This window comes from Culex quinquefasciatus, chromosome 2 (assembly GCF_015732765.1).
Source record: "Culex quinquefasciatus strain JHB chromosome 2, VPISU_Cqui_1.0_pri_paternal, whole genome shotgun sequence".
Lineage (NCBI taxonomy): Eukaryota > Metazoa > Arthropoda > Insecta > Diptera > Culicidae > Culex > Culex quinquefasciatus.
In genome coordinates, this window is record NC_051862.1 from 30,315,061 (window position 1) to 30,336,119 (window position 21,059).

At 38.0% G+C, this 21,059-nt stretch overlaps 1 protein-coding gene and 1 long non-coding RNA gene across 2 annotated transcripts; one reads left to right on the forward strand and one right to left on the reverse strand.

The window, feature by feature from the left end:
• Window positions 1-581: 581 nt before the first annotated feature.
• On the reverse strand, window positions 582-1,259 carry LOC119767134. The gene is made up of 2 exons (XR_005277345.1): window positions 1,119-1,259; window positions 582-1,047 (listed from the first exon to the last, which is right to left on the reverse strand). It is a non-coding gene; the product is annotated as an uncharacterized LOC119767134 (long non-coding RNA).
• Window positions 1,031-20,852, forward strand: LOC6036086 (sorting nexin-17). The gene is made up of 6 exons (XM_038254871.1): window positions 1,031-1,747; window positions 17,743-17,935; window positions 18,076-18,794; window positions 18,855-19,061; window positions 19,447-19,545; window positions 19,611-20,852. The coding sequence occupies exons 1-6, from the start codon at window positions 1,685-1,687 to the stop codon at window positions 19,797-19,799; spliced, it is 1,470 nt and encodes a 489-aa protein (XP_038110799.1). The 5' UTR covers window positions 1,031-1,684; the 3' UTR covers window positions 19,800-20,852.
• The last annotated feature ends 207 nt before the right edge of the window (window positions 20,853-21,059 follow it).

A 21,059-nucleotide genomic window follows, 5' to 3' on the forward strand; every position in this document is an offset into this window, starting at 1 on the left:
AAGGTGTACAAAATATTTTAAAAATATTCAAGAGTTTGAAAATATTTTTCTAACAGGTTTGCTTGGGATTCCCGACTTTTCAACACAAAATCACAAATTCCCGACTTTTTCCCGATTTTTCGTGGATTTTGGAGAATTCCCGACTTTTTCCCGACTTTCCCGATTTCCCGACTTGAGTGGCCACCCTGCGCAATGCTAAATTATAATTCTGGAGTTTTTTTTTTAAAAAAAAAGGTCCAATAAACCAAATTTTCAGTTTTTGCATTTTGGGTGTTTTTAATACCCCTGACTCAAGGCGGTTTCAAAAACACCCAAAAAGCGAAAACTGAAAATTTAGTTTATTATACATTTTCAAAAAAAAACTTCAGAATTGTTATATGATTTATACAAATCAACCTAAGTCCTTCAATTACCTTTTATTCATAACTTTGAAAATCAAGTCGCTTGTACAAACAGGTGAATTGAAATTAAAATTCACGTGTCTAGCATGAATGAAGATTGATTTTTTATGTTGAAAATAATTTTAAGATTATGTTCTTAAATGACTTATGCATAATTAACCCTAAATTGTAAAAATTCAGTTCATTCACAAAACAGTATATTCATTCATGAAACCACATTAAACCACCACCTCACAAATACCAACCCATCCTTACTCACCTTCTCCATTCAGCCATTTTGCTCACTTCTTGTACAATGACAGGGCCCATTCAGCCCGACTTCTGCCAGTGTCAGTCAGTCATTCATCGTCGTTCATTCGAGCTGCTCGGGTCGGGTCGGTTCCATCGCTTTAGTTGGCTGGTCTCCGTGACCACCTTCTCTCTGTAGGCTGCGTGTGTGTGTGTGTGCTTCTGTATGGCAGGAGTCTGGTCTGTCTGTCTGGCCTCAGTGCTCTGTGGTAGTATTGTGTAGGTTGATAAAGTTCATTAAAAAAAACAACATAACTCTACAGTTTGTACGATGTTTGCCCTGCCGCACCTGTAATCTCCACGGCGAATTTCGAAAGGTTGTGACATCCTGACCAGGGTGCGAGTTCCGTCCCATGATCTGCAAATGTGGGACAATACGGTTGAAGGTTAAAAAAAAAACCCTCATAATTAGATGTCTTCAATCCTTACCTCGTTGGTGTTGGTGTAGTGTGTTTGTGTGTCCGTCGTAATCATCGAAGACAACATCAGCCCGTCGTAGCAGAATACTTTTGGTGTTTTATTGGCTTTGTTTGTGGGTCATAACAATCTAGGGAAGCTCTACGACCATGGTTCCTCCGTTGATTGCTCCATGATAAGGCAAAACAACAGCCCAACGACGTCCAAGGCGACAACGACGACGACCTGGGAGTCAGTTCAACCCCAACTAGTGTCTGTCGTATTGTGCATGCAATCGAATTAGCTGAAAACGAAAAAGAAGAAAAGACGAAGAAGTTATTTGCATATGAAAATCTCCAGCAAGCAAAGTAGTGGTAGAATGTAGTGTCCAGAGCAGAGTACCTACTTGTGTCAATTACCTACACACAACTCAGCTCTCGACGACGACGACGACGTCGTCCGAGATTTATCAATTGAACGAGGACGGGGATCACACACTCGACCGTGTTTGTTTGTAGCAGCAGCAGTAGATTTGCAAATCCAGGGATTGAACAGCATAGGGGCGGCTGTGACAACGGAGTAGGTTGCGTAGCGCAGCGATGCACTTCTCCATTCCGGACACGCAGGAGTTCGGGCCGGACAATGCGGGATCGTCGTTCACGGTGAGTTATCGGCTATTGGTAGTTAAATTCCGGGATGTGACTGATATTGTTATCTGCCTGTCAATGCTCCGATCTTTCATGAATTTAACCGGGTGACCACTCAAAACCCATTTTCGAATTCCCGACTTTTCCAGACTTTTTGATACTTCGTTTCAACTGTAAATGGCCAAAGGTTAAAGATAACTGAATTCAATTTTTTAATTTTATTTTAAATGAAAGAACGCTTAAAGCATGATTACTGCTATTATTCTTTCAAATTATTCATAAAATATCTAAAAAATGGGTTTTGAAAAATGTTTTTTACAAAATTTCGCAATTCGCAATTCGCAATTTTCAGTGTAAGAACGGGCCTTGACCGATCTTATGCACTAGGTTCCCGACGAACACGCACTGCCCTTACACCTACATCTCACCCTTGCTCTGAGTCAGTACGAGCAGCACGCTAGAACACGCTTTGAGTGTTCGTGCCAGGCATGCACACCTTCTTTTCCGGTTACGCATTTTAACTCGGCCGGGGGTGGTACATTACGTAGGGTTTGATGTAAGTATAAGCGCCTAACCATTTAAAGTGTGCCTAACAACTTTCATTAAAGCAAAGACTGTTTTATTTTTAGTTTGAATTCAAAAACTAATTGTTATTTACTGTGTATTGTTTTCTCCTGAAATCTTTCCTAGTGTTGAGTCGTGTTTATATGTTGGTATTTCTTTTGTCGCGGTGTTTTGTTACAATTTTTGGTCCTAAGCATTTTATAAAAGTTTTTCAAAAGTACAATAGTAATATTTGTGTTAATTCTTTGATCATTCCAAAAATTGAGTAAGGGCTCGAACCTCATTTGGTTGAAGAAAAGGGTGAAGATTGAAAACAATGAACAGTGAAAGAAATATACTATGTAAAGAATCAATAGTAAAAGAAAGATAGTAATTTATTAAGTAGATAATGAAATTAACAATAGTTAATAACAAGAGGTAACAATGTGGTTAAGGTGTTAAGTGCAATTTATAGGGCAGATGAAAAATTATTCAAATAGATAAATAAAGATAAACAAAATTGACATCGCTGCCAAATTAAGGAAAAACAGACAGTTTGTTACAGCAGCATCAATTGGTAAAATAGAGTGGAAAAGCGTTGAGAAATAAGAGAATCAAATGAGTAAAATCGAAATCAAATGGAATAAACAGAAGTTAACAGAAGCCGCGTTAGAAAATCAGTGAAACAAAATAAACAGAAGATAGGTGGTAGATGAAATAGAATGAAGAGAAACCCCGTTGTGCGATGTTTCTGGTACATCCACAGCAGTTGACTCAACATACTGCGAATCAAAACAATACCGTCTACAATCACAAATTACATCCCTTTCCCACATTGTCGCGCCCCTTTCTTTTAGCCGTCTCGATTTTGACCCGCGGTGGTCAAAGGTTTACGATCCGTTTCCACAGGCCACCAGCTAGGTCATCATGAAAACCAAGCCAACGTGGAGGTAAGAAAATAGGACACTTGCAAGGAACCAGAGCTATACTGTCTTGATCAAGAAATGATCTAACAGGACTACGGACGTAGTCAGTGACGCTCCTTCCAGGATGTTCCTCAAATTTTAAGAAATTTGAACAATGACGAATTAAACACTATTATGTATATATTTTCCTACATTTTTTTTAATTTCGTGTTTTCAAATAATTTTGAAATGTTTTGTAGAATCTTTGAACGAAGGTGCACTACAACACAAAAATCGTTTTTTTGTAAAAAAAGATTTGAATCCAAATTTGGATTAAATAAATTTAATCTTGTCTCGTTGATTTTTCAAACTTGCTAGGACGAAAAATGAATGTGATTTTTTGGAATTTTTTTACACTCGAAAAAAAAAGTTGGAACGATGTTTTCAATCGTAAAAAATTTATCAAATTGAGTTCTGCAAAGTTCTAGGATCATCTAGACATCCTAACAAACCACTGAAAAAGAGAATTGTCTTGATTGGGTGAGTTATGCCCGAGAACCAGCGAGTTGAAATTACCGTTCCAACTTTTTTGGTGCCTTGGGCGTTGGAATGTTAAGAAGGAGTTTTTAGATTTTTTTAAACTTAATAAAAAGTTAGTTTACTATAAATAAGATATAAATAAAAATGATGGTTTGGTTTGCTTGAACCATGCAGTTAAAATAATGCAGTTAAAAACATTTTTTGGTTTTATTAATTTTTCAGTTGGAAAAATACTGTCAGTTTTGGGGTTTGATAAATTCTACTACTAGTAGCTACTTGTTTTCAATTAGTTGGTTGACTACTGAACTGACTAAAGCCTGTATTACGCTCCATATACCATTTTAACAATTTGTACGGAAATTTGGTTACCAGGCAGGGGTCAAGGAACGCTCCCCTAGGCCGGATCATTCACCGCAGTGCATTTTGAGATGATTTTTTTTAAATTCCAGTAGGTGGCAGCACTAAGAATTAGCCTCGTTAGTCTAAGCTTTCTTCATGTTATGGCTTTATGAAACAAACGTACCGTCAGTGGGGGTGACATTGGGTCTGGGGGTGAAGTGCGGTGAGTCACACCTCTCGGAGGCGTGCGCACTGCCACGAAAGGCGGACTTGGGGGACAAGGCAGAACAAACCAAGCCGCGCGTAAAGTGCGCGAACTGTGACGGCAACCATACCGGCAATTACCGCGGATGCGTTGCGCGCAAGGCCTACCTCGAGGAGCACGAAAAGAGGAAGAAGAAAGCGTCCCACCCTCCTCAGCGAAGTACGAGCGCAGCCGTTCCTGCAGCTGGGCAGCGTACGGTTCCAGCTGAAAACTCAGCGTTCCCTCCTGGTTGGGGGCGTTCGTTCGCCAGCGTGGTCGCTGCCGGTAGCGGCAGTACGGCCCAGCAAGAAGTCACCGGGGAAGATCTCTTCACCCTGCCGGAGTTCTTTGCTCTCGCGGGGGAGATGATGACGCGGTTTCGGAGCTGCCGGAACAAGGCAGAACAATTCCTGGCCCTTGGGGAACTGATGATCAAACACATCTACATTAGCATTAGCATTAGCATTAGCATTTGGAGGACGCCCCACCACCGGAAGGCTCCACAACGCTTATCCCACTGTTTGGTGTGGTTGTGTTAGACCCTCATCCGGAATAATAATCCAACACGGGAGATACCATGTCTTCATCTTTTGATGAGTGTGTAATACAGCCCAGGGCATAAGGGGGTCCACGCCGGGTTCAAGCTATCCTCGGGGAAATGAAGGAATGTTAGTAAACACCTATCTAAAGTGCGCAGGGACCCCTACGTCACCTTAGTGGTATAGATGTTTGTAGGGAGGTTTTGGACTCAATGTTAGTAGGAGAGGTAGAACCCTAGGATACACCCCGAAAGGTATTGCGGGCGAATCAAGTAGAGTTAGTTTTTTAATTATTAAACATATACTTGTGACTGTATAGTATAAAATATGCATGATTTATATTTTTTATATTTAAAGCCACGGCCGATACAACGCGACGAAGCCGTGCATGATTAAATTGACTGTAATATTACTGAACTAACCTTTCTCTCATGTAAAAGCAATGCTGATTAAACACAGTTTTAACGTGTTTGCTGTTAAACTCAAGCTACCGACTGTAAGAGTAAAGAGAAGTTTATATTTTCCTTTAAGCTATTGAGTGTTTAAGCGAAATTCGAGATTATAAATGATTTAACGCATAATTGGAATCTTGATTTTAAACTCTCACAGCGATGCCGGGAGAACATCAATTATTTATTTGTTTTATTGAAATGTAGTAGTTAGAAGTTAATTTAAAACGACCGATTTGAAAAGTATAATTAGTTAATTTTTCAACTTTTTGTGTAATGGGATTAATCAGCATATTTAATATTTTTGAATAAATACAATAACAATGGAAAGTCCTAATTAAGTTTTTAGCTTCATCATCTGTGAGATTCGTCTAGTTTATAATGCAAAAGTTGAGAAAATGTCTATCTAGGTATTAAAATATTGTTGATTTAGAATCGATTCAGTCTTAGACAGCCGGCTGTGGAAAGACTGAATCACTGTTGAAACTTGTGTGAAAATTATTTTGGTTGGTCTCCCTTCAATTTAAAAATTCGCGTTAACTCAGGCAAATTTCTGCCATTTGATACCAAACTGAATTAATAAAATAAACAAACAAACTATGTTGCATCAAGAATAACCAATCAGCAAAAAATAAAACGCTAAGTTAATGTTTTTTTCCTATTGCAAATCGAAATTATCGTGATTGTGTTAAATTAAATAGTGCGTTGTTTCAAATAAATAAATGTTCAAGAAAAAAAAACTAAACACGATATAAACTTTCACAGTTTTTAACACACCAACACCGAAAAAAAACTCAGCAGCATATAGAGCGTTCTTTTATTACGTAGAGCAAAAAATAGTTGTATGGAGCGTAACACTGCCTCCGACCCCCCAACTATTCCCCAACTGCGTTACGTAATATAAGAACACTCCCATAATCTTCTCTCTTTCTACTGTTTGCTCATATACCATTTACCATATACCATTTTAAAAATTTGTGCGGAAATTTGGTTACCAGGCAGGGGTCAAGGAACGCTCCCCTAGGCCGGATCATTCACCGCAGTGCATTTTGAGATGATTTTTTTTTAAATTCCAGTAGGTGGCAGCACTAAGAATTAGCCTCGTTAGTCTAAGCTTTCTTCATGTTATGGCTTTATGAAACAAACGTACCGTCAGTGGGGGTGACATTGGGTCTGGGGGTGAGATTGGGTCAAAGTGATTTTTTACGGATATTACCATTTCTCAGGTTCTTCTTAATGAAAATGAATTCTGTTCAAAGGATTGTGTAGGGGACATCTTAAGATGACTTCTCAGAAAAATCTCGCTCCTAGGACAAATCCTGTTATTTTGGCAGCTGTCTAAAGTTGGGGTACGTTTTTGGTCAAAAATTACCTCTCGAAAAATCATTTTTCTAATATTTTTGTTAGAATAGCTCGAAAACTACCCAAATGTTTCAAATTCTCCACTTCAAACATTGTAGCGTGTCAATACGATTCCCTCGAACGAGAAACACTGTTGGATGACTTGTTTTACCATATCGTTGTTTTGAGCATCATTTTAGTTTCATTTGACCCAATGTCACCCCTTCTAAGGGGTGAGATTGGGTCAATTTTCAAACAATTGGCATTTGAGGTAGTGTTCATCAAAATCCACCATATTTTGGGAAAATGTTAGTTAACTATCTAAGAACAAATCTACGTTGAAAGATTTTCGATGTTATTTAAATTGTTTTTGTTATTAGGAAAATACGAGAGGTGTATCGTTTTTTGACCCATAGTCACCCCCACTGACGGTAATTAACGCTTTTATGGCATTGCATGTATTCAGGCGCAAACAAATCACTTGGCTAGTTTAAGTAACGTTTTTAATATTATTTTTACTGATTTTTTAATTAGTTTGGTTAGCTATTGCTAGGGGAGAGAGTAAAAACATAAATATTGAAAAATATTTGCAATAACAGTCTGTTTCCTCTAGAGGATTTGTGCACTTTGGCTGCTGACCTTTCATTCATCAGGATATTGTTTTCTTAATTGATTAAACAATTTCACCACGTAGAACGTCAGAACGTTAAGTAACACCACAAAAAGCACATCTGCTGCCATACTGCTGGAAGTCTTCTCTGTTTACAGACATTCGCACCACAGCTCATATCGATTCGGGGGTCTATTTTTGGAGAAAAGTTTTGAGGATGGATACAACAAAAAATCTTTCCCAACTCTTGCTCAACCAACCAACCGAAGGTGAAAATCGACCAACTTTTATGCACCCTAGAAGAAGGATTTTTTTCGAGTTGTTTTGATGTTCTTGTTTGTGTTTCGCCACAGTCTGGCAAATAGTCTGGGATGTAGGGATGGTGACGACCTAGATTGCTTCTCGCAAAATGCTAATCTGTTTTGATTTCGCCAAAAATAAACCAGGTTGAGTAACCACCGTGTCTTTACTGGCTACACCAGATGGCTGCCAAAATTCATAAGTTACGAGCAATATATTCTACCTAGCCAAAACGACTTGTTTGCCATTTATGCAATCCATCGGCACAGAGAGGAATCTCTCCTGTGGCAATTAAAATGAATAATATTTCAATATTTCAATTGCTGTGCTGCTGCAGCTATGCAACCGGTGTCAATTAACCACACTTGATTGATTCCAACCGAACCGAACCGGAGCAGACGACCGAGGCCGGGATGCCATCAATCCGGTTGAAACCACCACCAATTAGTAAGAGCTGCTACTCGATAGTCGCTCTAGTTTGAGTTGCAACGAAAGCGAAAACACTGCGAAGTTCAACGGTCCAGCCTCACGACCATGCAAATGAAAGCGTCAAGTTTAGAGAAGGGCAATCTGCGTTTCGTTCACAAGTGTAAAACACAGAAGGGTACATTATTATGATTTGAAAAATGATCCACCCCTTCGTCAGAAGAATGCAGTAACAACGAACAGTAGCTGCAACAGCAGTGCACTCAATTATCAGGCGCGTTTTATCTTAAGTTTCATCTTCATCACTTCCTAAACTGTCTGTGATTTGTCATTCTAGTCTTCGTGTACATTGATTATGCATGAAGAGTGTTCATTGGACGAATGTATGACCAAAGGTCGCAAGACATGAGGTCGAATGGACAAAACGTCAAAAGGACAAAAAGTCGAAATTTCTAAATATTTTTTCTCAAAAAAAAAAAAAAAAAGATGTGAGCCTAAACGCATATATATTTAAAAGCAGCTGTTTTGAACGGTTTTCATTAATTTCATTTCTATATTCTTTAGAATAAAAACATGCCCACGGATTTTTTGAGTCTTTTTAAAAGGGGGGAGTTTATAGTTAAAAACATAAATATAAACGATCGATTTTTTTTATTTTTTGAGTCAGATTTTTCTAAAGCTCTAATGTGGCCATGAAGGATAGATTGAGAAGCAAGACATTTTATTCTTTCGGAACTATTTATATTTGAAAGAATGGAAAAGTCACTAAAACATTCCAAATATTATTTTTTTAAATAAAATAAAAAAAAAAACAAATTGTTTTAGAGGTAATGTTTTTCAAAAGAACCGCTCATTTGAAACAATGAAAAAAATCACCAAAAATTTATGACAATCAAGAATATGTTGTTTTTTTAACTATGCTTCCAAAATATTTTAGAAATCGAACTTTTTTCAACGAACTGCTCATGTTTGAAATAATTGAAAAACTGACAAAAATATTACAACAAACAAGCAAAGGTTTTTAGAATAAAAAAATATTTTTAGGGTTTTTTAAGAACCACTCATATTAAATTGGAAATAAAAAACATAAAGACAGTCAAGAAAACGTTGTAAAAAAAAGCTATTTCAGAAGTCGAACTTATTTTTTTTAAAGAACTGCTAATGTTTAAAAGAATGTAAATGTTCACAAAAATATTATGACAATCAAGAAAATTTGTTTTTTAATAAAACAACTTCCAACATATTTTAGAAGTCCAATTTTTTTTTTTTTTTTTCAAAGATCTACTTATGTTTGGAGGAATGAAAAACTCACAAAAATAATTCAACAAATATGAATTAGCTGTTGACCCTAGGGTGGTTAGTGCCTTCATCAGATTTAAAGGGTGCTATCCAAAATTGATTTTATCAATTTGACTCATTTTTACCACTCATTTTTTTCATACCACTAGATTGGGTAGTCAGATCTTCATATTGCAGGGCACTTATGTGCTCACAACATTTGATAGGATAGTCAGATCTCCAATCCAATTCGTGCTCTCTGAAAAGGTCTTTTGATTACCTATCCAACGATAGGTCGCATGAGAGATCCGGACAACGTTTTCATCAAAATATCTGAGATCCGGCCTCCAAAAAGTGCATAAATAACACTTAAGTGCTTATAACTTTTGATAGGGTTGTCAGATATTCAATGTATTGGACGCGTTGTAAAAAAAAAAAAAAAAAACCACCTTTTTTACAATCTTCCGAATTTAAGTCAAAATCGTTTTTTTAGCATGACTTTTAAAGTACTTAACTAAACTGCATAATTTTTTATAGCGATTTATGGGACCCCAAGACGGATCGAATGAGGCCAAAACGGACAAAATCGGTTCAGCCAGTCTCGAGATAATCGCAATTTTTTGATCAACATCCCACCACACACACAGACATTTGCTCAGAATTTGATTCTGAGTCGATAGGTATACATGAAGGTGGGTCTAGGAGGTCTAATTGAAAAGTTCATTTTTCGAGTGATTTTATAGCATTTCCTCGGTAAGGAGGAAGGCAAAAAATCAGAAGCTGTTTTTTTTAAGAATCGCTCATATTTTAAAGAATAGAAAAATTACAAAAACGTAATGACAGTCATAAATAAGTTGCTTATTTTTTTAAGAAGTCGAAACTTATTTTGTGAATCTGTTGATAGAAACTTGCTTGCTCATTTCCTATTGAGCTATTTATCATTTGATTTCAGGTGAAAACGCTTAATATGAACTGTAATTGAACGTCAAAGTGCTGATATACCAACATTAGAGGCACGATGGAATTAGATGCTGTTCCCCTATAAAGAAATACCTATGTTTGAAAAAATTAAAAAGCTCACAAAAATATTACGACAATCAAGAATAGGTTGTTTTTGGTATAAAAAAATATTTGAGGGTTTAAAAAAAAAACAAACTGCAAATGTTTGAAAGAATGGGATAACTCACAATATGATTACAAAATATTATTACAAAACTAATATTTTGTTAGGAAAAAAACTTCTCAAAAACTGGTTTGCAAGTAATTCTGTTTATTTTTGAAAAAAGATCATAACTTAAAAAAATGATAAACTCACAGAAGAAAATCAGATTTGTTTGTAAGAAAATATTTATTTCAAGAATATTTTTGAAGTTTATAATTATATATAAAAGCTTTATATAAGGATCATAGAAAAAAGCAAAGTTAATCTTTCCCTGTTCCTGAGCGGAACACCCGTGAAGTGTATCGGGGTCGGCATTTACAAAACGGATTTAGTGACAGTTTATTCAAAGACTAGTCTATGGTTTATTAATCAACTTAATGTTAACATGTTAAGGTTAATGTTAACCCTCTAACGCCCATGGTTACTCCAGAGCACCACTAAATTTTGTCTTCAAATTTGAATTTCTCTGCAACCTTTAATTTTTTCAACCTGGATCAACCTGCGTTAGTTTATATAGAATGTTAGCTTATAACCATTGAAATTTCATCCAATTTAGTCGATCCAGTTTCGAGTAAAGGTGAAACACGTAAAAATCTCGATTTTGCTCTGGGCGGGAAGGGGTTAACATTCCATAGCTTGTCTTCCTAAGGTGTCTTGATAAGGTCCAGTTTATGACGATACACTACCTTCCCTTTACTAAGCAATCAGAATCCAGAAGGGAAAAGATCACCGGGATTTGAACCCCGATCTACCGCTTACGAGGCGGAAGCGTTACCACTGGGCTACGTGGCTCGGACTATTAAAGATCATAGAAAGAGGTAGACAAAAACCGTGAATACTTGTAATGGAAACACAACCGAAGCAGTAGTATGTTGTGAATTTGCCTCCTAGCCGGGGGCAAATGTTAAACTTTTTTCTCCTTCTATCTGTCTGTTAATTTTTGTTCAACCAACAAACATGTAAGCATTTCGCACATGTATGTGTGCAGTGCACGCGCGGTGTACGTGTGCTGCACACGATCCACACGATTACTTAACTCAATTACAAACTACTTCTTCCCAAGCGATGCCAACGAACGCGGCACAACAACAAGCCAGCGATTTGTTGTGTTTCCCATGTTTTTAAACAACGTGGTGTGACGACAATGTTTGAGGGCGGCGTAAACAAATTGGAATCAACCCCGTTTTGACCCACTTGGCCCTTCTTTTTTTATTTTCGCAGGATGAATAATGCTGGCAGTAGGTATAAACTTGTCTACAGATTTATAAAGTGTCAAGTGGCAAGTGTTGGGCAAGTGAGTCCGTGAATGCAAATAAAATAAACGTGAAAACGAGTTTTTTTTACTCATGATAAGTTTGTGGGTTGGTCGTCGTTGGCAATGGTCAAGGATCGACGGACCTTGGCGTCCAAATTCACCGCCCTCAGCGGGGGGTCTCCGCTAATTGAGGAGAAATGTGTTAGCATTACATGCTCCAGTAATTCTACGGCCGAAAACCTTGTGAAGGCTACGGTGAAAAAAGAAAGTAACCGGCCAAAGTGATTTAATAAGTGTGTAGATTCACCCGGCGCCACACAAGAACACACACACTTGTTGGAAGTCCGCGGTTGGTCGATTGCATAAATCATTTCTTATTTAGCCGGTGAGTTTGCGAGTTTTAATAATAGTTTAGATGCTTTAAAACGGTTGGAAGTTGCGAGCAAAACAGAAATAACTGCTTTGGGTTCAATGATTTTGCGAAAACAGAAAGCTTTATTTATTGTGGCAAACTTTAATTGCTAACAATTTTAATTGAACCTGCTGTTTCAAGAGTTCAACTAACTTTCGTGAAATAAAAATATTGCCTTAACCTAAGGACTTTACAAATAAATACTAAATACAGTCGACTCTCTCGTTGTCGATCATCGATACTTCAATAAACTTTCATGGATCGATCTATCGATGGGTTTTTTTGCATTGATTTTTCGTTCTTTCGTTCTGATCGTTATTTCAATATCGACAGAGAGAGAGAGAGTCCACATTAAGAAATTGCATCACTGAAAAATGGTGTGGAACAAACACGTATTTAAATAGATTTGTCGTAAAATGTCAGCATAAAAAACATTACCTTTGCCTAAAAAACCTTACTTAATCCACCTTTAGGTGGATGATGCTTTCCTCACATTCATATAGTCAATGCATTCAAAATATCTGAGGCTCGGTTTCAAAAAAGTGAATACCACTTAAGTGCTTGTAACTTTTGATAGGGTTGTCAGATCTTCAATATTGTGGACACTTTGGAAAGGTCTTTTGATTGCTCATGCAACAGTGGGTTCCGGACAACGTTTTCATCATAAAACAACCACACTTTTCAAATCTTCCGAACTTAAGCCAAAATCCTTTTTTTTAAGCATAACTTTCGAAGTACTTTTCTAAACTTTATAATATTAAATAGGGTCTTATGGAACCCTAAGACGGATCAAATGAGACAAAAACGGTCCAAATTGGTTCAAACACCAACTGTTGTCAAACGAACCGGGTCACTTTTTAGTTCGACACCCCTGAGCAATTCTCTGAGATTTCGGTCATTCGATTTTTTCTGTATTTTTTAATCCGGCTGAAACTTTTTTTGTGCCTTCGGTATGCCCAAAGAAGCCATTTTGCATCATAAGTTTGTCCATATAATTTTCCATACAAATTTGGCAGCTGTCCATACAAAAAAGATATGTGAAAATTGAAAAATCTGTATCTTTTGAAGGAATTTTTTGATCGATTTGGTGTCTTCGGCAAAGTTGTAGGTATGGATATGGACTACACTGAAAAAAAAATGATACACGGTAAAATTTTTTTTGGTGATTTTTGATTTCACTTTTTGTCATTAAAACTTGATTTGCAAAAAAACATGTTTTAGAGGACATCAAATGCCAACTTTTCTGAAATTTCCAGGATGGGCAAAAAACCTTTGACCGAGTTATGATTTTTTTAATCAATACCACGTTTTTCAAAAACTCGAAATATTGGTCGCAAATATTTGTCAACTTCATGTTTTGATGTAAAATTGAATTTGCCATCAAAAAGTACTTTAGTGAAATTTTGATAAAGTGCACCGTTTTCAAGTTATAGCCATTTTATGTAACTTTTTTCAAAATAGTCGCAGTTATTGACTTTTTTTTAAAAAAAAGCCCATGTTTGCCCACTTTTGAAAAAAAAAATTGAAAAGCTGAGATATTGCCATGCAAAGGTTTAAAAACAAGAAAATTGATGTTTTCTAGGCCTCACCCAAACAACCCAAGTAACATTTTTTCCAGGAGTTCTACAAGAGCTCTTCAAGATAGCTACAGCATAGCAGTTTGGACCGCGGTAGGATAAAACTCTCTTCAAGTACTCTTCCAAACTCCTGACGAGGTTTTGAAGAGAATTTTATCCTACCGCGGTCCAAACTGCTATGCTGTAGCTATCTTGAAGAGCTCTTGTAGAACTCTTGGAAAAAAATGTTACTTGGGAACCCATCATTTTCTTATGTCGGTATCTCACGACTAATGGTCCGATTTACAATGTTAAAATATGAAAAAAATATGAAATTTTCCGACCTTTTCGAAAAAAAAAATTAAATCGAGAGTTACATATCAAAAGGGCGTTATATTGAATGTTTGGTCTTTTTGAAATGTTAGTCTTGATTTAAAATGTTTGAAAATATTTTTTTCGAAAAGATCGGAAAATTTCACGAATATTTCATATTTTAACATTGTAAATCGGACCATTTGTTGCTGAGATATCGACATAAGAAAATAGTGAGTTGTTTGGGTGAGACTTAGAAAACATCAATTTTCTTGTTTTTAAACCTTTGCATGGCAATATCTCAGCAACTAAGGGTCGTATCAACAAAGTCCGAAGAAGCAAAATATAGAGAATTTTCTCAGCCTTTCAAAAAAAAATTTCAAAAGTGGGCAAACATGGGCACTATTTTTAAAAAATCAATAACTGCGACTATTTTGAAAAAAAAAATTACATAAAATGGCTATAACTAAAAAACGGTGCACTTTATCAAAATTTCACTTAAGTACTTTTTGATTGCAAATTCAATTTCACATCGAAAAATGAAACTAAAAAAATTTTGCGACCAATATTTCGATTTTTTGAAAAAAGTTGTATTGATTCAAAAAATCATAACTCAGTCAAAGATTTTTTGCCCATCCTGGAAATTTCTAAAAAGTTAGCATTTGATGTCCTCTAAAACACATCAAAAAATAAAAAAAATAAAAATAGTATTTTTTTGCAAATCAAGTTTTAATGACAAAAAGTGAAATAAAAAATCACCAAATTTTTTTTACCGTGTTTTTTTTTCAGTGTAGTCCATATCCATACCTAAAACTTTGCCGAATACACCAAATCGATCAAAATTCCTTCAAAAGATACAGATTTTTGAATTTTCACATATCATTTTTGTATGGACAGCTGCCAAATTTGTATGGAAAATTATATGGACAAACTAATGATACAAAATGGCTTCTTTTGGCATACCAAAGGCACCAAAAAAGTTTTAGCCGGATACAAAAATACAAAATTTAAAGAAAAACGTTACTTAATCCACCCTTAGGTGGTTGGCGCCTTCCTCACATTTAACGGGTGCTATCCAAAATGCAAAATTGCGTAAATAACACTTAAGTGCTTATAACTTTTGATACGGTTGTCAGATCTTCAATGTTTTGGACGCGTTGGAAAGCTCTTTTAAATACCTTTCCAACGAAATTCCAACGGACAACGTTTTCATCAACATATCTGAGATCCGGCCTCCAAAAAGCGTATAAATAACACATAATTGCTTATAACTCTTGATAGAGTTGTCAGATCTTCAATATCTTGGACGCGTTGGAAAGATTTTTTGATAACCTATCCAACGATAGGTCGCATGAGAGATTCGGACAACGTTTTCATCAAATATCTGAGATCCGGCCTCCAAAAAGTGCGTAAATAACACTGAAGTGCTTAAAACTTTTGATAGGGTTTTCAGATCTTCAATGTCTTGGACGCGTTGGAAAGGTCTTTTAAATACCTTTCTGAAAATGTATAGCATGATGGGTTTTCTTACAAAAACCACCCTTTTTACAATCTTCCGGACTATTGCTAAAATCGTTTTTTTAGCATAACTTTTGAAGTACTTAACTAAACTGCATAATTTTTAATAGCGACTTATGGGACTCCAAGACGGATCGAATGACACCAAAACGGACAAAATCGGTTCAGCCAATGTCGAGATAATCGAGTGACAATTTTTGATCAACATCCCACCACACACACAGACATTTGCTCAGAATTTGATTCTGAGTCGATAGGTATACATGAAGGTGGGTCTAGGAGGTCTAATTGAGAAGTTCATTTTTCGAGTGATTTTATAGCCTTTCCTCAGTAACGTGAGGAAGGCAAAAAGACCGATTCCGTGAGAACTGCTCCCCTTTTACACGGAGTTCACACGCACTATCAAACATTTGATTTGATAGGGGGCGTGAGCGCCGTGTAAAAATTGACAGTTCGTCACTTTTAAGTTTGATTTTGTCAAACCAACGAGGTAGAAACTAAAAAGTTTCAAACGAAAAAGTGACCATCCTCCAGGAAGGTACTGTGTTCTATCCCTCGCCTAGACCAGATCAAAATCCATGATAAAGCTGTCAGACCAAGACTGTCAGACCAAAGAGCAAAAAGTAAATAATCTTGGTCTTCGACGTAGGTGCACACAAATCAAGAGAAGAAAATTTTAAAAAGAATTTAATTTTTCCATTTCAATAAGGCCGTTGCAAATATTTTCCAAAGTTTATGTCGCCCCCCCCCCCCCTTCAAAAATGGTTTTAAAAATCAGGGAGCTAAAAAATATTTTTTCAAAAATCTTAAAAAAAAATTCATGAAAATAGAAGTTTATGAACTGAACACATCTAAAATGCATTTTCCTGCATTTATAATCATATTTAGCATGTTTGGGCTTGTTTAAAAATGTTTTGAATTTTCATGAAATCCCAATGTACAGCACCGCAAAAAAATTCTTTTTCGAATAAAATAAAATTTTCGTCAATACCTACTTAGATATTTTGGAAACTAATGATGGCAAAACAACTGGACAGGTGTATAATCCATTTTAAAACACTTTTTTCATTAAAATGTTGAAACCATGACTCGTAATTAAAATTTTTAACTTTTTTTTTATTTTTAACGTGTTTCAATTATGTTAGTATGATTTTCAGAGATATTTCAAAATTTTACTCCAGAATCTTATAACTATTCCCTTTAGTATTCTTAGCCGCTGGTTCAAATAAAAATAAAATTGGTTTATTTATGTTCTTGGTTGAACTCCTACTTCTAATTTCATTTATCCTCGCGTGCGTCATACTTAAATCCACCCTCAATGAGGCACGATTTCAATCAACTCAACTAACCAAACCGGCCCTAATTCGATCGCCGCGGGACAAATGATGATAAATATGGCATGGTACAGCAGAATGACGACGGCTTGCTGCAGGTCGCACTAAATAGATCTAGATTACACAAACGCTGGAACAGTTCAAGTGCATTCTCGACCAGTTGAAGAGTTTTTCAAATAACTGTGATGGGGCCCTTTAAGTGACATAAAGATACTAGCTCTCAGCTGTAAGAAGGGGGTGGTTGTTGAGTACACTCAGTTGTTTATACACCCACCCACGCCGCGGCTCTTCAGGCTGGTCGTTATCAGTCCCACTTGAAGCCGCCCATTTAATTGTCTTTCCGTCTAGCACCCGCCAAGTGTCGACCAAATCAGCTGAGCTGGAGGAGGATTGAGTTGCTGGGTGTGTACTGATGATGTCGTGTAAAGTATTAACAATCACTGCCTAAATTCATGAATCACTTTTTAAAGAGTTTAGTAATTTAGAAAAAAAATCATTTAGAAAGGTTTATTTTTTGAATTATAAAATTTGTTAATATTTATGAGGTGAAAATAACATTATTTTCCATGGCTAAATCCCATGACCTGGCTAAAATTTCTCAGACTTTTCCAAAACTTGACATCAAGTCGCCCCGTGCGACGGTAGTCACATTTAAATTCGTGCGTCAGTACAGTTCCGTTTCTCTCGCTCTCATCATCATCTTCCCTGCGGCAACAGCATTGCTTCACACGCAACTCTCGTGAAGAGATGTTGGCCAATTTGTAAACCGCTTACGCGTTACTAAATCACTATAGCTAAATCGAGGGAAGCGCCCGAGGGGGAGGCTGCTCTCATGTAATACCTGTTGCAAAATTAATTAACACAGTCTTTTACACGTCGTCGGCCTCAAGCCTTTTGTCTAGGTCTATTGTTAATAAACTTCTTTCCCTCTCTGTTTCCATTTACAGGGCTTCAACATCCACATCAACGGCAGCTTCCACTGCTGCCTGCGGTACAAACAGCTGCACAGCCTGCACGAGCAGCTGAAGCGTTCGCTGCCCACGCTCGTGCTGCCGAGCTTTCCACCCAAGAAGCTACTGCCGCTGACGCCCGGCCAGATCGAGCAGCGGCGGATCAGCCTCGAGCGGTACATTCAACTAGGTGAGAGGGGTGACCTTAATGACTAAAATTGGTAGTACTTACGCAAGACTGACTGCATGAATGACCTCCTCGATCTGCAAAAATAAGATCACAAGATCAAGCCTATGAAGTCAAGCTAACACGCTTCCTTTACCTTCCAGTCGGCCAGGATCCGGTGCTATGCCGGTCGGAGCTGCTCCGGGCGTTCCTGCTCAACGCCCAGCAGGAGTCCTCGTTCACCGAGTGCCGCGAGGTCAGCGTGGACGTGTTCCTGATGAACGGCTACCGGATACAGACCAAGGCCTTCACCACCGACTGCTCCAGCAAGGTGCTGGAGAAGGCGTGCGCCTTCATCGACCTGCCCAAAGAGTACACGTACTACTTCTCGCTGTATCTGGTGCGCAAGGAGTCCAACGGGGACATCGCCATCACGAAGAAGCTGATGGACTTTGAGGCGCCGTACATCTCCCAGAAGCAGTGGGAAGACTGCAAGATTGTGATACGGACCAGCTACTGGGACGCCAACTACGACCTGGAACTGATGCGGGACCGGATCGCGCTGAACCTGCTCTACATCCAGGTGCTGAGCGACGTCGAGCGGGGCTGGATCATCACGACCCGCGACCTGGCCGAGCAGCTGACTGACCTGCAGGCTCGGGGGAACAAGCGCGAGTACGTGGAGATCGTCCGGAAGCTTCCGCTGTACGGGTGTCTGCAGTTCCCGCGGGTTTGCGTCGACTACCCGCAGCCCAACACGCTGGCCACCGTCATCATCGGCAACCGGGAGCTGAACCTGCTGACCAACTACGGCAAGAAGATCCAGGAGACCAAGTTCAAGGTGACGAGGATCCGCTGCTGGAGGGTGACCACCATTCACAACGTGAGTATTCTTTCACATTCCGTTGAAATTGGTACTAATCCATTGCCTCAACCCTTGCAGAACGAGGAAATCTCCTCCAACTCGTCGTCGGAGAGCCGCGAGCCGTCCAACAACCTGGAGCTGTCGTTCGAGTACCTGATGGCGAAGAACCAGCTCAAGTGGATCACCGTCTACAGCGAGCAGTCGATGCTCATGTCCGTGTGCCTTCAGTCGATCGTGGACGAGCTGCTGAACCAGAAGAACGGCTCCGACATCAACAACATCCAGGTGAGAGCTTCTGGTAAAACTTGCGCGTCTCGTTGAGGCGATGCAGCTGCTTCAGGTCCTCGAACTCCAACTTTTGCTGATCTTCTCCTTTGAAATCGCTCTACCAATCGTTCCGTCAAACTTGTTCCACAAATACGATGGTGCTTTCCGCTGCTTTGATACACTAATAATTTTCTCTGATTGAATGCTAAGCTTCATCACGGACACACAGTCCTGTCACAAACTAACAAAATCGGTGTCTTTTCACAGCTAACCTATCCAGTTGCGCTTGTGCGCCAGCTTGCTTAGATTGTTTTCAACTTCTGATTGGTTGCCAAGCGACAGCACGGATACCTGTCAAACAAACACAGACTCATAAACTTATCACTTTTGTCATGCTTTCCAGACTCACCAAGCCGAGTTTGCTCGCCTGTCCTACATCCGGCGCGACGGTTCCAACTACTGCATTACCGACTCCAGCTCGACAGATACCCTAAGTAGCATAGTAAGGAACCGTAAATATCATCAAACTAGAACCAATACTGATCAAATTACCTTCTTCTGTTGTAGAGTGACAGCAACAGTACATCGAATCAGTCCAACAACGGCAGCAGCACCACCACCACGACCACCACCAACAACGGTACCTCGTTCATCCGACGAAAGCTCAAGGAGTTCAACACGACGGTGCGCTTCAAGAACGGCAAGGATTCGGTCCACAACGAAGCCTTCGAGTGGATCGGCGACGACGATTTGTAGCTTCGGTCTTCGGTTAGGAGGAAGTGCTGAAAGGGAACTCTCTATCTTTTCGTTTGGAAACAATATTTTTTTCACAGCAGACACACAGTACGTACACCAATACAGTAAAACACTATTCATACTATTTGCTAAACTGCTCAATACACACAACTGTAATGACTACAGGCTAGAGGTTATGAATGCAACAGGGCACATGTTCCAGTAATAGTAAACAAAACAAACACACTAACACTGCTACAAAAACACATCAGTAAGATTAAGGAAGGAACCTACAAGCGAATTTAAGTATACTCCCTCAAACATTTACCCGTTTTGTATTTAATTTGTACATTTTTTTACAATCGATTATGTTTATACATTCAAGTTGACTTTTGTATAGAATAAACGAACTAAAACTAAGAAATCTTCATCAAAACAAAAGAAAAGAATAAAAACTAACATTTATGCAAAGTCTTCCATTGACTAAACGAACAAGCAACCAACAAATATCCAGTTTAATCAGGAATAAACCACTCTCTACAAACGAAGAACAAAGATTTAAGACTATATCGGTTTAGCGTTTAAGTTAAAAAAAAATACATTTTGTTCATTTGTGCCAATAAAAACCTAATACATACTACAAAACACTAACAAATAAACTCAAATAACAAGCTACTACTCAATACGAATACTGCTACACTTTACACAAAGAACACACACTCTCTCCTACACACGCTGATGTTATCAATCAAATTAAACAAAGTTAAAAAGAAACACCTGCTTCTGTAGTAAGCACGTCAGCACTGGATCAGGAAAGCGTGAAATTAAAATCAAATTTGTACTAAACAAAACACTACAACTAGGCACTATCCGCACGCGTCAGAAGCTGCTGATATTTGGAGGTTAGGGAAGAAAATAAAAGTTAAAAACAAGTGATAGAAGTTGTAAAGTTGTGTATTTCTGTTTTTTTTTTTTTTGGCTATGTAAGGAGTCCACAGTGGATAATCCCGTAAGAAAGAATGTAATAGTATGTGAAGAAAAGGATTAAAATACACATGAATTTATGAATTGCAACATCAAACGTGTTTTCAATATTTACGGATTCGGCTTGCTGTCGTTGATATTCGATATTATCCCGCACAAAATCAACGTGCTGCAATTTTTAAGCGCTACGCACAAAATTTTATAGAATTTTGATTTTTTGAAATCAATTCAAAGAACTGTACACTTTTACTAAGAAAATGGCGATCTTTATTTCTGAGATGCAGAATATTTAAATTG

What these genes read in the sequence shown, in the direction of transcription:
- LOC6036086 (XM_038254871.1), top strand. Translation starts at nt 1,685, where the DNA reads ATGCACTTCTCCATTCCGGACACGCAGGAGTTCGGGCCGGACAATGCG. An exon ending in GGGTGACCACCATTCACAAC is followed by an intron (nt 18,795 to 18,854) that starts GTGAGTATTCTT and finishes CAACCCTTGCAG; the next exon opens with AACGAGGAAATCTCCTCCAA. An exon ending in CAGATACCCTAAGTAGCATA is followed by an intron (nt 19,546 to 19,610) that starts GTAAGGAACCGT and finishes CTTCTGTTGTAG; the next exon opens with AGTGACAGCAACAGTACATC.